The 16,866-nt window shown below is 44.3% G+C and overlaps 1 protein-coding gene across 6 annotated transcripts in view; it reads right to left on the bottom strand.

Annotated features, from left to right (window-relative positions):
- Window positions 1-16,866, bottom strand: part of HECW1 (HECT, C2 and WW domain containing E3 ubiquitin protein ligase 1) — a 393,767-nt gene that overhangs the window by 6,129 nt on the left and 370,772 nt on the right. For all 6 annotated transcript variants that reach the window (XM_023638970.2, XM_014738981.3, XM_070265507.1 and 3 more), the window contains 5 exons: window positions 11,197-11,295; window positions 10,475-10,604; window positions 5,364-5,510; window positions 4,070-4,184; window positions 1,887-2,085 (listed from right to left, as the gene is read on the bottom strand). In XM_023638970.2, the coding sequence (XP_023494738.2) occupies window positions 1,887-2,085; window positions 4,070-4,184; window positions 5,364-5,510; window positions 10,475-10,604; window positions 11,197-11,295 (690 nt within the window). The remainder of the gene's footprint in view (window positions 1-1,886; window positions 2,086-4,069; window positions 4,185-5,363; window positions 5,511-10,474; window positions 10,605-11,196; window positions 11,296-16,866) is intronic.

The raw sequence follows: 16,866 nt of genomic DNA, 5'->3' as shown, positions 1-16,866 counted from the left end.
TCTACTTTATATGTGGGACGCCTACCACAGCATGGCTTTTGCCAAGCGGTGCCATGTCCGCACCTGGGATCTCAACTGGTGAACCCCGGGCCGCCGAAGCAGAACGTGCGCCCTTAACTGCTGCGCCACTGGGCCGGCCCCTGTCTTAAGAGGCTTAATGTATATTTCAAAGCTTTCCAAAGCAAATATGTAATTAAACTGAATCTGTGACCCCAAAATGACAAAAGTAATAACTTCCTTTTCCAAAAGAATAAAACAGACTCCTCAGCGGGGTCTTTTCTTCATGGCGCATCAAACTATCTTTCTCAACTGCATCCCCTACACATGTCATTTCAGACATCTTGTCCTCCACGCTGGCTTGGTGCCCCTTCCTGAGCACATGCTGGCTGTTTCACTCTCCCAGGCCTTGTTCATGCTGCTGGTTCAGCCTGGAAGTCCCTTCCCCTATTCCGTGCCCCTCAGTGCTCACCGAAATGCCAGCTTCTTTGTGGTGACAGCTCAGTCAGGATGGGGCCTCTGTCCTACATCCTCACAGCATCTCGCTCTTTCCTTCCCTTCTTAGTGCACCTTGCGTTGTGTCTCACTACTATCGGGCTGTGCTCCTCCCTAGACTGAAATCTCCTGTGTCGTACCTCAGCCCCTTCTGGAGGTACACACTGGGGCGGGGCGGGGAAGCCCATCCTCAAATGGTGACTCAAACTCATTTCTCTAAAATAAAAACAGAATTTTTCCAAATAACCCCATCCTCCACATCTATCATTAAAATAGACAAATGGAAATCTTGCCTTTTTAACCTAATTTTCTTGCCAGACTTAATTCAGTAGCTTCAGCCATCAGGAGAGCCACGCAAATGAGCACTGAGGGTCTGCTAACAAAGCGGGTGAAGCCAGGGCTGACAATGGTGCCCAGGCTTGGGGCTGCTGTTAACTGGCTGGGATGCGCTGTCCCGGGCCTCTTGACGCTCACTGACGTCACATGAATTGTCTTCAGGACGTTAGGAAGGTGGGAAAGCTAGACGAAGATCATAGTTCCGTAAATCCTTCCATAAGAGGGACTTAGCAATGGTATCTGGGAAGCCATGGAGAAATAGAGCTGAAATAAATGTGAATCTTGTTTTATAAATGGAAAATATCATAGTAGTTGAAAATAACATGGATCAATCTTTTCCTCTGTCGGTTGAGCAGTATTTATTACTATAGTACCTACACAGAAGTATCTAGTGCTCCTGACTTCACTGATGAGGAATATGCTACCCAACGCGGCATAGAAAGGACCCAGGAAGTGTGTGGAGGAAAACTCACAGCCTAGGGAAGCTGTTCTGTTAAACTGCCTGGATCCCCAGTGCCTCCTTTTCTGTATTTATCTCACAACAATTTCCTTGCTGGCTTACTACACAGAAGTCACCATAGAGACCTGAGACAGACGTGGTCTCGTCCTCACATGTTTGAAAACACAATAAGGAAAATGTGACATGTACACGAACAGCTGTCCTACCGAGCGTCGAGTGATGCGCTGTAGAAGCACAGAGACAGTGCTGGAAGGGTTCCTTTGGGTTTTCAGCCCTTCCTCCCCTCACTCCCACCAGGTGAGACATTCTCCTTTAAATTAAAATGGGCTACATACGGATTGGAAAGCTTCCCACAACAAACACATGGACCATGATATTATAGCCCAAATACCATCAATCATCAAAAAATCACTAAGAATATGGTCTAAATTCACCTCCCAGAGACTTCTCACCTGCACCCTTCACTCATAACTCACATAACAATGCTTCGGGTGGCAGAAAAGAATTCCACCCCCAAGGAGGATCACCCAAGCTCAGATACCAAGGAACGCCTGGCCCTCTTCAGCGGGTTCCCTGAAGGTTGGCAAGAGCTCCGTACCTGGGGAGAGACGTAATTTTCCCCCACTTCTCTATGCAGAAACGTCGAAGCCCGTTGCTTCCTCGGAGGGCTGCGAAGCCTTCGTAGGGCACACTGGATGTTCCCGTGACGAACTGAAGCAGTCTTAGTCTCTGCTCGTTATTGAAGCGCTCCACCGCGGCCCAGAACCAGCGGATCACAAGATGCCCGTCGTGATAGCCTGAACGGAGCAAAAGGAGGGAGAAGGAGCGGGCGTGGGGAGGGGAGGGAGGAGCGGAGGGGGAGAGATGAAACGCTCATCAGGTGTGACAAGAACTGAACGGCTGCTTCTCATCTGTTGATTTCTCTAATGGTGGTGGCCTTAGAGAGGTCTAAAACAACCTCTGGTGTGTAGCTAGGTCAAGCTCTACAGCAGAAGCAGATTTAGAAAATAGACATCTTACAAGAAGAGTTTATGCTCTGAGGGATGTCCTCAGAGACGTTGCTTTCTATTTAAACACTTGGGCCCCCAGAGGTCATTTTCCCGCCTTATATAAATGTAGACAAGGAGTGGCTAGGCGTAGTAGAGATCTTCTTAAGAGATAAAACCATCTGTGAATACAAGATTTCATCGTATTTTTTTGTTCTGATGTCTTAGTTCTTGGTAATCATATACCACATGAGAGCCTATGACTTAAGAAAGGCCTGAGGTAAACGGCCAGCTTGGTGAACGGAAGCTGCTGGGCTCTCTTGCAGCCACTGGTGCCCCCGGAGCAGCTGCGCTCAGGCCAGCCCCAGGCTGAGATGAGTTGGGCCCACAGAGGAAGCCCTGGGTCCCTCTCACAGCGCAGACAGGAGACCAAGCTTGGCTCAATCAGTAAACGGTTCACCGCTGACTGCCAACGCAAGAGGCAGTCACAGATGGCAGAAATCAGCGTGCGTGGGGGTAGAAAGAGGAAAAGCTTCATAAAGGAAGTGAGGCGTGAGTTAGGATCTCGAAGGGTTTGTGTGAGTGGAGAAGAGGAGGAGGGCATCTCTGGCCGGGGAAATAGGAACAGCAAGAATGAGGAAGAAATATGCAGGGAACAGCAAGCAGACTGGTATAGAGGGGTGTCTGGAAGGACGGAGGGGAGACTGGCTGGGGGTCTTAACAGCCAGGCAGAGACACTGCGACTCGACGCCTTATGTCAGTGCTTTTCTTACCAGGCCAAGGAGGGCTTAGACGTCCACCGAGGCTTCCTATGCTGAGCATACTATGGAGACGAGAGGCTGAGGGGCAGGCCCCTAGCTCGCTCTCTGCTTTATTGATTGGGGGTTTCTCTGCAAGATTTTACATGAGGGAAGGGTGTTGAGGCTAAAAAATACTTTCAAACACCTCTTGATAGGTAATAAGGAGCCTGTTTTGTGCGTGGGGAAGTGGCCTGATAGAACAATGTTTTAGGAAGACTAGTCGGGCCGGGAGAAGGGGAATTAGGTTGGGAGAGACAATTAGCACCGTGTTGTGGCAAACAGGGACTGAGGTGAAGACAGCACCAGTCCTACACGAAGCAGGACCCATTTCCCTGCCAGGATGCAACCCAGCTCAGGAGCTGGCCACGGGTGGCGGTGTCCTCTGTGACACATCTACACAGAGTTAGGCCAGAGACCACTAATGGCGACTACTGTCACCTGAAGGAAAGTTCAGATTGAAAGGTTAGAGCAAAGCAAGTACTAGGATGCACTTTTCATACATGTATGAAGTAAGGCCAAGTTTTTTGTAGTCTTCAAAAAATGATGATGAAACATATATATAGGCATATTATTCAGCCATAAAAAAGAATGAAGTACTGAAACATAGTACGACATGGACAAACCTTGAAACAGGACGCCAGGTGAAAGAAGCCAGACATAAAATACCACATATTATGTGACTATTTATGTGAGATATCCAGAATAGGTACATCCATAGAGATGATGCAGATTGATGGCTGCAGGGGCTGGGGGGAGGGAGGGATGGGGAACACCTGCTTAATGAGTCCAGGGTTTCCTTTTGGGATGATGAAAATGTTTTGGAACTAGCTGGAGGTGGTGGCTGCACAACGTTGTGAATGTACTGACTGCCACTGCACTGTTCGCTTTAAAATGGTTAATTTTATGGTATGTCAATTTCAGCTCAATAAAAAATTTTTAAAAATTGATGAATCATATCTGTGATGGTCATATCCTCGCAAGCCCTGGGAGCTCACCTCCCCGGTACTCGGTGTGATTCCGCCAGTCGTTCAGGTCAATTTCTGCCGTACCAGCGATCACCAGCTCCAGCTCCCTGGCATCGAACACTGACACGAGCCTCGAGTCTACGACCTGAAATACAGATCAGGGTTCGGTACACAGGGCCAACCACGGTGAAAGGTTACATTGATTATGATTCCTTCTGTGGGTTAGGCTGGGAAACTGAATGTCAATTATAACTTTTTTTTCAATGTGTGGTCGTATTTAAGCTCAAAATTGTGACTTAAACATTTTTAAATGTAGCCTGTTCATGCCCTGGGGACTGAATGAAAGTCCCATGCTTTTCACTACCTCTGATACTCCCTCTCAGCATGAAGTGATGAGCAACCCAGACTTGACCTTCTCTCGTCACATTTAAGTCTCCAGTAACATTGATTTTAAAGGCAAAAAGTCCAAATCACTTTGAAGTCACTCAACAGGTATTAGTATTACCATTTTCTTAAAAGGTACCCTCTCTTCCACATAAAAATATGCCTTATTTCCTAGGAACAGGCATTATATATTAATACGACAGTATTTTCCTTCCTTTCTCCTCTGACTTCCTACCTCCCTCCTTCAAAGACCTGGGAGGAGCTGCCTTGTTAGGTTCTGATTCTGGCTTTTCCATCCCACGTCCCTGTGTATCAGGCACAACTGAGCCCTTGCGGTGGGGACCTCCTTTAATGAAACCAGTGGTGGGCCAGCACTGACCCACGCTGCTCTCCATCACGGCAGGGAAAGAAAACCTTCTGAGCCCCGAGCCTTGGGAAAACATTCATGGCCTCTTGTTTCTAGACTGGAAACGTGTGAGTATGTCAATTTTTTGCAGACAGAAAGGGTAGCAACCATCACTCCCTCTCGATTTACCCCTCCGCATGGATTATGTGGCACAAAGTGACATTATAACAAAACAAAAATCTGGCAAGAGTGGACAGTACCCTTCAATGCCTTCACCTCACTTATTTTTATTTCATTGAATGAAAGGACATGCCACCTGCACATATCTTGACAGGAGGTACCGGACGTTTTCACACGCGGCACACGAGGGCCACATCAACCCCAGTTTTGTGAGAGCATTTTTCACAACAGTTGGGTTCCCAGAGGACTCTGACTCCTCATCCATCTACCCCAGGCAGGTCCTGCCTGTGCTCTGGTGAGTAGAGCTGAGCCCGTGGCCTGCCTTGGTTCCTCCTCTCCCTTTCCCTCACAAGCTGTGTCTGGTGACCGAGGCCCTGGCCTGCAGCCTGCCTTCCTCAGCTGGGTCGGCCTCACCTCATAGAAGCCCCGCACCAGGGCCTCTGTCTGCTGCACCACGCCGCGTTCCACCCGCCACTTCACCATCCTCTCAATGTACTCCTTCTTGTTCTTCTCGGTCACCTGCGTGTTGGCTCCTCCAGACTTCAGCTCCCTTTCCGTTACCTTGTGGGAAAACAGAAAGATTGCGATGCTTGTCGGCTCAGCTTATCTCACAGTAAGCCATGCCAAATTTAGGAGGATGACCTCTGTGCAACGAGTCCTGTTCACACAGGCTCAGCATTATTACCTCTTTCGTCCTTCAAGTTGCCTAGAAGTTATTAGAAAGGCTCTAGTTGTCCTAAGCAGATACTTAAGCACCTTGCAAGAGCTGTGGTTTTTTGTTTTATAAAGAGAAAATATGTTTCTTTAACTCAGGAGGCATAAGGAAAATGAAAGAAAAATGCCTCTGGTTGTCCCCAAATGGAGCTCAGTGTCCTTATACAACAGTCACGTAATTGATTCTCTTGAATCTCGATTAAAGCAAGTTTGTAACAGTCACCAGCTTCCCCACCCACACCAGTTCATTGGCAGCAAAGCAGCAGAGGATGCGAAGATGGTTTGCACAGCCAGGTATAATAGTGGCTGCAGAGTGACAGCTTGACCTTGAGAAAGGAAACAGAAAATGGCATTGCCACTCAGTCTGGTGACACCCGTTTGTTAGGACAAGCTTGAGTCATCAAGGAAAGTTATGATCTGTGCTCTGTCTTTTGAAAGGTAAGAAGGTGGATAACATAGTAGACATTTTTATCAAAAAGTGTTGGTGTTTGAAAAAGGTCAGTGTCAGTCATCTCAAATTCGCTTAAGGAGTTCACCTCACCCCTCAGAGCTATAAGACAAATGAGGAGTAACTGTACTTAGCTATTGGTTTAAAAAATACACACACATATATATATTTGGCACTCATGGACACAGGTACCGAAACGAAACAGTCCACATATGTCTGATGGTTACTTTTTCTCCTATCACTTAGGTGACCAGCGCTAATTATAAACTATTGGCCAATTACAACATACTAGTTGCCACTCAATATCCATATTCCTTGGATCCTCTGGGTTTTCGTTGCCCAGTTAAAAACTTTACTTCCCAACCTCTCTTGCAGCAAGGTGTGCCCTGTGACTAAATTCTGGCCAATGAGGTGTAAGCAAGAGTGTTGTATGGCACTTTCAGGTGGTCTCCTCAAAGAGAGGGGTTCTTGCTCCTTCATTCTGCTGCTTCAGACATGGATGTGATGGTTGGGATGGGTGCCATGTGCATCTGGGCCATGAGCACAGGAGCCCATCATAGGGATTGCAGCCTTAGGTTGCCTGCCTCCACACTTTTTTTCTTTTTCTTTTTTTTTGTGAGGAAGATTGTCTCTGAGCTAACATTTGTGCCAATCTTTCTCTGTTTTATGTGGGATGCCGCCACAGCATGGCTTGATGAGCAGTGCTAGGTCCACACCCAGGATCCAAACCTGCGAACCCCAGGCCACTGAAGCAGAGTGCACAAACCTAACTGTTACGCCACCAGGCCAGCCCCTCCCAGACTTTTATGTGGCAAGAGAAAAATAAACTTCTGTTAATTTCAGTAGGGTCATTTTGGGTTTCTTCACTAGCAGCTGACCCCAATCCTAATACACCCATGAGAAGCCTATGGTGTCTTTCACCTGCATCTGTCTGTCTGGTCTTCACCATTTCATAACTTGCCAAAAGAAGGGCTGCAACTCAATTTTCTAAAACAAAAGTCATCGTTCTTGGTGATGGCATTTGAAAAGGAACAGGATTTGCATAAGCTTTAAACAGATCATACATTATTCTAGATCTACAACACATCCTGATTTTTATCACTGGGAACGTTTTAAACTTTTCTCTGAGTTGTTCACTTCCTATATTATACACACATGAAGGATTGTGCTTTTGTATTTTCAATGTTATTTTTTTCTCTAATTTTATGTATTTAATTATTTGTAGTTTACTTCATATTTCTGAGCAGATAATATCTGTCCATGGAATTAAATTTGAGTTGTATAAAAGGCTATAAAATGAAAAGCAAGTTTCTCTCCCATCTCCTCTCCCAGCCATACAATCTCCCTGCCTGGAGAAAATTACCCTTATTTCCCTTCCTGGGAGATTCTATGTACAGACTAGGCAATATGTATATATTATTCCTTTTTCCCCTTAAACAGTAGCACATTACACACACTGTTCATCACTATACTTTTTCACTTAAAAATATGTCTTGGCAATTGTTTCATACCAATTTAGATCTGTCCCATCCTTTCTTTGTTGTTGTTGTTATAATATCCTATTTATCATTTATGATGTATATGTAAATTGATGCGTTGGGGTGTCTTACACTTTTTAATAGCCACACATCCCGCTAGTCCACGATTCCATTATGTAAATGTATCATAATGTATTTAACCAATTCTCTACTGCTGGCCATTTAGATTGTTTCAGATCTTTTGCAATTATCAACAACGCTGCAATGAAGATCCTAATACACAGGCCATTTCAATTAGGTGTGAGTCTATGTGTAAGACAAATTCCTAGACGTGGATGCCGAGTCAAGGGCAGGTGCATTTAGAATGAGGACAGATGCCACAGAGGTACCTTATTCCACCTACACTCCCATACAGACTGCCTGCTTCTCCATCTCCAAAATAGGACACTGCTCAACTTTCTAAGGAAAAATGGTATTTCACTATGCTCTAATTTACCTTTTAAAAAATGGTGAATGAAGTTGAGTATTTCCTCATATTTCCTTTTCTGGGAACTATCTACTTATAATCTTTGCTAATTTTCTATTGTGGTGTTGATAATTTCTTATTGATCTGTGGGATCTCTTCCTATTTTGAAAGACATAGCCTTTTGTCTGTGTTACACATTACAATGTATTAAATATTATGCCATTTTTACTTTGTTTATGGTGTATTTTTGCCATGCAGAACTGAAAAAATAATTTGAGCTAAACTATGTCAATCTTTTCTTTTATGATTCTGAAAGTTTATGTCACATCTACAGCAGCATTCCTTACTGAAAGATTAAAAATAAAAATTCCCTCACTTTTTAAAAATTATTTTTCTTTACGTTCAGCTTTCTGATCCAGGTGGAATTTAGTATGAGTTAGGTTAGGGATCTAACTTGAAATTTTTTAAGACGGCTACCCAGTTGTCTTAATACAATTTGCTAAATAATTGTGTTGATTTTACAAATTTACCCTCTTCTATGGGGCAAACGTAAAGGATGGGCTAAAGGGAGTCACACGCGGGGGACAGTGTATTCTATATGTTCATCTAGTACATGGCGGGACAGTTCAGTGAATCGTACATTCTTGGACACATTTGAATGTGCTCTCTATAGTTATAGAGAAATAATTATATAGTAGAAGAACTAATTTTTTCTCAAATATGGAAGAGAGTATTCTTCAGAGGTGAGTTTACATGAAGGAAACACAACAGAACATTGACATTTTCCATGACGTGTCCAAGAGTCTTCTTCTTTTTTTTTTTGAGGAAGATTAGCCCTGAGCTAATATGTGCCACCAATCCTCTTCTTTTTGCTGAGGAAGACTGGCCCTGAGCTAACATCTGTGCCCATCTTCCTCTACTTTATACGTGGGACGCCTACCACAACATGGCTTGACAAGCAGTGCCATGTCCACACCCAGGATCCAAACTGGTGAACCCTGGGCTGCCGAAGTGGAACGTGCACACTTAACTGCTGTGCCACTGGGCCGACCCCCCTTTTTTTGGGAAAAGATTCTTGATTGACATGTGGGTGCTGGGTGGTTTGCAAGGCTCAGTGGGTAACTCACCGACCGACTCAGCACACTGTCTACATTCATGCAAGGCACTTATCAAGCATCCCAACTTAATTCTCACAACAGCCCATTACAAATTACCACACGTCAGGCTGATAAAACTGTAACCCAGAAGATTCAGGTTATAGAAATGCTGGTTGAAAACAAATGGGAAGCTTTATCTTATTAAATAGTATGGAAAGATATGCATTTTAGAGGAGTAAATATCTAGATGCTGGTGATAAAAAGAAGTATTTTTGTAGTTGCACAGGTAACAGAAATACCTTACATACATATTTCACACTTTATAAAAATGCTTTCTGATCCATTATCACATTTAATTTTCAAAAAACTCTATGAAGTAGATCCATGTCATAACAAGAAAAAGAAGGAAGAAGACATGGACAGCTTTATTAAAGAAAGTAGTCCTCAAAGAATTTTATATATATATATATATATATATATTTTTTTTTTTTTTGCTGAGGAAGATTAGCCCTGAGCTAACATCTGTGTCAGCCTTCTTCTATTTCATATGTGGGTCGCCGCCACAGCATGGCCGATAAGTGGTGTAGGTCTATGTCCAGGATCCGAACATGCAAACCTGGGCTGCCGAAGTAGAGTGTGCTGAACTTAACCACTATGCCACGGGGCCAGCTCCAAAGAATTATATTTTAATGAATAAGATTCCTTGTTTTCTAGTTTAAAAACAAAATCCCTTTACTATTTGATCCAGCAATCCCACTTCTGGGTATATAGACAAAAGAATTGATTGAAAGCAGGAACTCGAATAGGTATTTGTATACCTATGTTCACAGCAGCATCATTCACAACAGCTAAAATGGTGGAAGCAACTCAAGTGTCTATCAACAGATGAGTGGGTAAACAAAATATGGTATATACACACAGTGGAATATTATTCAACTCTAAAAAATAAGCAAATCCTGTCACATGTACAACATGGATGAACCTTGAGGATATGATGGCAAGTGAAATAAGCCAGTCATAAAAAGACAAGTATTGTATGATTCCACTTATATGAGGTATCTAAAGTAGCCAAATTCATAGAAAGAGAAAGTGGAATGGTGGTTGCAAGGGCTGGGGAGAAGGAGAAATGGGGAGTTATTTAATGGGTAGAGTTCCAGTTTTGCAAGATGAAAAAGTTCTGGAGATTGGTTGTGAACAATGTGAGTATACTTAACAATAGTGACCTGTACACTTAAAAATGGGTAGGATGGTAAATTTTATGTTGTGTGAGTTTTCCACAATAAAAACCAAAATCTCTTTTCCAAGTCCCACATTTCACAGACCTGTCCGAAAACCTCTTCGTTGACCGTGAACGTGAGGTCCAGGATATCTGTGATGTTGTTGTCCTTCATCCACTGCAAGCTCTGGTGGAACTCCTCGTCCAGATACTCCAGGTCGCTCAGATCGCAGGGCCTGGGTGCATTCAAAGGGAGGAAGGGAAACAGACTGTTCAACCAGTGGCTGCCCAGACGTCATCCCAAAACGTGGTCATGCCACTCCCGCCTAAAACAACACAGACCTACTCTAACAATTTGATACTTTTGAATATATTGAGGAATCTTTTTAGTTCATTCAATAATGTTTTTGAAAGGGAAATATTAAGGATTTACAATAATAAACATGAAACAATTATTGACTCATGGACTGTCCCCGGCAATTGGAGCAAAGGATCATTTTAAAATGACCAAGTTATAGACAGATCAATTCTACTTAGTAGTTTAAGGAAATGTCTGTAATGTTACTATAATTATTTACAAAAACTGATATATCCATATCCATATGATGTTATAACAGCCTTCTCCTATGCTTACGTAAAATCTCCAAATGGCTTTTTATTGCGCTAAAATGGTTTATGTGATAGCTAAGCACTGGGAAACGTAAACCACCATAAACCTAACAGGAATGGTGGCGAAACAGTGACAATAGTGCCGGAGGTGCCCGGGAGGCCAGCGCCTGTCGTCCTGCAGGCAGGGCCGGAGGGGGACCGTGGCTGCAACGCACTTACAGTCTCAGGAGAGCCTTATAAAAGGGCCTCGTGAAGAAGGCGTCCAGAAGGTACTGATGGATCAGAGCCAGGCCTAGGATACGACCGCTAAACCTGAACCTGGAGCAGACAAGGCAGAGAAATTTAAGGGCAGGTGAGAATTCACATTATTAAGTATTTAACTCATTTTACGCTGCTTAAGGAATTTGCCAACTGATAGCACATGGGAGGCGCCCATTCTTCTCCTTCTTTACCGTAAGCAGTGCCCCTGTGCTTGGTATGTACTAAAGGAACCCTCCTTCACCCCAAGTACCAGAATAGTCATTTTGCTGGAATCCTCCTCAGACCTGACAGTATGAGGACCCAAGAGAAGGACAGCATTGGTGAAGCGGAATCCTGGAACCCTAGAGAAACAGCTCACATTGAACCTGAGGAGGACCGAACTCAAGGACACAGGAAGTTTTCTGGACCACGCATGCTTAGCCATTGCAGCATTCCAGAGACACCACCCGAAGATGTAATGTGTGCCTGACACCGTGCTGGGAGGCGGAGGATTTGAGCAGGAAGCGCAGATGGCACTTGTGCCCACAGTCAGTGGGAAGCGTTACACGGAATTACACTGTGCTGAGCCTTCATTGCTATTCAATATTGCCAGCCACATACAAACAAAGCGCAAGGTCTGCTGGGAAGAACAGGTCGCGGAGACCTGGCTACCTCCAGATGTAAGGGCCTTGACTGATTTAAATCCTAGTTGGGGCAAACAGCTACCTAGAATCTTTGCTGGTAGTCTGCTTAGCTGAATGCTGAGGCCTCCTGGAGCTTGACCCCACTGCTGCTCCGCTCCTTAACCAGCTTCCTGTCTGCCTGGTCTAGCACCCTGGTTTCCCCACCATGGGGCCTTGCCCAGTTCTGGTACCAACCTCCATAACTGGGGTCTCCCTGTCTTCCTATCTGATTAGACTTCCCCTGGGCACGGACTTAGTTGTGACTTCCTCAGACTCTCCCAGTTGGAATTGCCAACTAACCCATCTCCTCTGCCTTTTATGAGGCTCTTTTTAGATTCAAAAGATTTCCTGTATAGCTGCTCTAAACGTTGTTAAAATGAATAGATTTTCTAATCTGTAGAATGAGTGTAACTATAAACAAAACTTCAAATTGGCATGTTTGAAGTAGTTGATTCTTTTTGCATGAAATTACATGCAAATATTGACTCTGAAGAGACTCGAGGCGAACAGAACCTCATCAAGGTGCTATGGGGCCACTGTGGATGGGGAGGCTCAGAGGATAATCAAACATCTTAGGGTCTTTGATGCCAGGTGCCCCTCTGGTGCCTCATTCCTCAGCGCTCTTTCCTGGACACCCTGATAACTGACCGGGCCCCAACATGGCAACCACAATCCTGTGAATAAAAACACGGTTTATTTCTGCTCCAATACAGGCCTACTCACTCCAACTGGATTCTAAGGCATTTACAGCTGCTGCTTCTAACATAATGGCAGGTTGTGGACATCCAGGTGGAGATGACTGAGGCCAACCAAAGGGGGAAGAGAGCCAACGTCAACACAGAGGTGCCTGGCCAGTACCCTCCTCACTTAGAGGTGGTCCCAGAGGGCCTAGTAAAGGGAAATGGTAATCTCAGCAGGGCAGGCAGTATCTGCAGATATGGAGCGATAAAAACATTACATAAGAATACTATTTTCAGCTCAACGTTAAAAAATTGGATAACTCAATGAATTGTAAAATTTCTAGGAAAATATAAATTATTCAATTCTATTTAAGAAGTATAAAACTTAGACGACCATAGTGTAAACTAGAAAACTTCGAGGAAAAAGGACTATATCCAAAATTGATGCTGGGACTGGATATATATATATGTATGTATATTTCTTTAATGACATGTTCTTTCAAACCCTCAATGGACAGAAAACCCCTCTGCTATTTAAACAGTTCCAGAAATCAGAAAATGGTAGAAAACTTCTTAATTCGTCATTATGAGCTACCATAACCATAAAATGGAATCTGGAAAAGAAAAAAAAGAAAGAAAACTAAAGACATCTTATTTATTCACTAAGAAAAATCATAAATAAAACACAAGAGAACCTACCAATCTCTTCCCAGAACAATGCAAACTGATTAAGGATGTTTGATTTGGGGAAACTAAGAACAATCTAATCGTAAGCATTCTATTATTAAAAGTAATTATAAGGTCAAAAGACAAAAATCATTTGCTTCTTTTTTTTTGGTTAGAAGCTGAAAAGTTACTTGATAATATCATCAATTTCCGGAGAAAAAAAATCGCTGTAAACGAGGAATAGAAGGATGCTGCCTTAACATAATAAAGAACATTTATCTCAGCATCACATTTAACAGTAAAAATGCAGGTTGCTGGTTATCACCAGCTCAGGCAAGTGGCGCAGTGGTAGAGTGAGGACAATGACCCGACACCAGAGTAGGCCCTTTCCTTTGTGCCCGTTTTGAGAAGCTGGAGCGTAGAGAGGTTAATCCTCTGATCTTGGGGCCGGGCTGCCTGGGGTGTGACCTCATGCAAGGACTTAGCCAACTATTCTCCATTTCCTCTTCTGGAAAACTGCCCTCTTTAAATGTTAGCTATTATTGCTATTATCATTTTATATTGGCTTCCCACCCATCCTTGTGCTAATTAGAAATATTTTGCTTCAAGCAAACTTCAACTAGCTTAAGCCAAAGAGGGAATTCATTGTAAGGTCCTGGTGGTGTGTCGCGGAACCCAGGGTCAGGAACGCACTTGGGCGTCAGGAACATGAGGGGCTCAAATGGCTTTCCACTCTCTCATCCAGTTTCTCCCTTTGGCTCTTCACTGCACATCTGCTCCTTTCTTCTCTCTCATCGTCAACACGTCCCATGTTTTACATGCTGAACTGCAAGCACCTAGAAAGACCAACTGGACTCTCTCTGACCCAGGTCCAAACTTCCAGCAAGATTCCCTGGTTGTCCCACCTCAGGTTGGATGCCCACTCTGGACAATCATGAGTGATCAGGGTAGCAGGGTCTGGGGACCAGACGGACTGGACCTCAGAGTCTGGTGTCTTGTTCAGCACTGTGCAGCCAGGATCGCCACTGCCTGCCTCTCATCCCGGGGGTGGGAATAGAGGGAGTGTGGCTAATGGGACTGTTTCTGGACTGCAATGCAGACCCAATAGAGAACTGTTTATTTGCTTTGTATGGGGTAGACCATAAGATGGAATTTCCAAAGACAAAATTTTACTGGTTTCACAGGCTGATGTGGGCAACGAGTAGGCCCTAGATATTTTTTGATAGCTGTGCAAGCAAGCTATAATAATGTGGTTTAGTTTTATATAAACACAGACAGGATGGCTTGTAGCCAGTCCAATATTTACAGTAAAATATATTCCAGAGCAATGAACTATGATCTGGGATGTGTTTGTTTAAAGCGCAAAACAGCAATTGTACAATTTAAATCCCAAACAATAGCTTAAAAAGCATGGATTGGAATGGAAAGCCTTTACCAGTTGATGAGTTGCCATGGCATATAATTCTGTCAATGAGAAAACACCTTCTAGTAATTGTGCCCCTCCTTTATTTATCTCACCTAGCTACTTGTTGGGAAATTGACTGTACTTGTTGTTAACACAGGTTAAAATGTGTAGGAACTATGAGATGGAGAGAAAATACTTTTCTTTAGTCTCTGGATTGATGACTGAAGAAACCATCCAGATAATTTAAGCAAAAAAAAAAAAGAAAAAGAAAAAGAAAAAGTTTAGTTTTGATCTAAGTTACTTGCACAAATAAAGAGTTCTAAGGATAAATGAAAGTAAGTCCTACAGAAGTAGCAGACTCCTCCTCCCCTGCCCGTGGGTGTTCATGTGTGGCTTTAATATCCAGGCCCCAGGGTCTCCAGTCCAAGAGCCCCTGAGTGTGAACCTGCAGAACCTCAGTCACTCCTTTCTCTCTGGGGACCCCAGATGGTGTCTCATCCGATATTGCAGGCCAGCCCTGCTCATGGGGTGTGGCACTGCTCCTTCTTTTTTTCCTGGGCTGCCATTTTTGTGCCATGCTGATCTCACCACATTCCAGAAATGGTTAATGTGCTGCATGTTCTAGTGGCATTACCATCAGCCCCAAGGCTGCTGCCTGAGATCTGCTCTTCCGAGTGCCCTCTGCTCATTTTAATTTTCCCAGTAGGGAAGGCGCTCTTCCATGTTGACCTGCTCTGTTAGCCAGGCCCCACAGCGGCATTGCTGGGGCCCTGAGAACGTATGAGGACTGCTTTTGAGGTTCACTCACTGTCCCTAGGCTGGCAGTTACGGTGGGCGTGGTGAGAAGCTACCACCACTCATTCATATCTGAACCTCAGGCTCTGCTGCCCAACTGCTGTGCCATTTTTCTGCTTCTCTTGGGCTGTATTATTTTGGAGGAACCCAGATTCCCCGCTTGGAGTTGGCTTTCTGTTGGCTCCCTTCACAAGCACGTCAGACGTGCCCACGTGCGTCTGATGCCAACGATGGGCACCATTTAACTTCTCTTTACAGCAGGAGCCTCAGGCCCCACGTAAATGAGCAGATGCAAATGCATACAATGTGGAGGTGGCTGAGGACAAGAGGAGCAAGGCATTCCCCCGATTGCATGTACCAGACATGTCTAAGTCCACGTGCCAGCTACACCATGTCCATCCCACTGGGACCCTCCCCCTGGCACTGGATGGTGGGTCTCAACCTTTTCTCATTCCAGCCACTGAAGGATATGACACCATGGTGGGTCAGGAATGGGACCTCCCGTCATCAGTAATCATCAAGTGGGGGGAAGAGAGAGTCTCCCTCTGGCTCTGTCTTGGGTATAATATGAAAACTCCCCAGGAGATTCTGATATGCTATCACCATAAGATGTATTCCTGGCTTTTTAAAAACATATAAGCCATTTTCTTCTATTTATTTACTGATCAGAGAGGTGTTTCCACAGAAACCCATTTAGACCTAAGACACTACAAGAAGATGGTCAGTATAGCAAAATATAGAACCCCACATTTAATAGAAAAAACATCCTCTCTATTGAGAGTCAGTCCTATACGGGTCTCGCTGGGGAGAAGGCACAGTCTGTTTCCCTTCAGTGGGGAAATGTGGACAGCTCACAGTCAGATTTCTCAACCCAACCCCAACGACCCTGTGGTTTGTGGAAACGTCGCTTGGACTCTGAGTCCTTTTCGTATCCTTGGTTTCCAGTATGTTGCAAGATTTGTTTTTTGGTATCATCAACCCCCACCCTCCTGCCAAAGAAAAAGAACAGAATTGGGTATCTTTTAGTGTAAAGAAAAAATACAAGCAACATAGAAAATATCAAATAAAAATCCATCAACTCCATCACCCGAGGCAACATCCTTGACCCTGACGGGTCTTTCCGCCTGAGCATCAGTTGGTGAGTACAGACACGCTTATGTAGATGGAGCTGCCTTGCCACTCGTGCTCCTCTGCAACTTCTCTTCTCACATCACAGTACAGCACAGAGACCCTCATGTATCTGCAAATACAGGTTGCCATCATCTAGTTTAAATCAACTGCAAAGTATTTCATTATATGAATGCTCCAACCCTTGGCTTAGCTCTTCCCACTCTGATGAAAACTTCAGCGGGATTCATCTTCACCTGTCTGCTCAGAGGTACTGTGAGGAGGCAGCATGCAGTCGGTTAACTCTGGGTCC

Source organism: Equus caballus, chromosome 4 (assembly GCF_041296265.1).
Source record: "Equus caballus isolate H_3958 breed thoroughbred chromosome 4, TB-T2T, whole genome shotgun sequence".
In the NCBI taxonomy this organism is placed as follows: Eukaryota; Metazoa; Chordata; class Mammalia; order Perissodactyla; family Equidae; genus Equus; species Equus caballus.
This window is presented reverse-complemented; position numbering and strand designations above follow the sequence as displayed.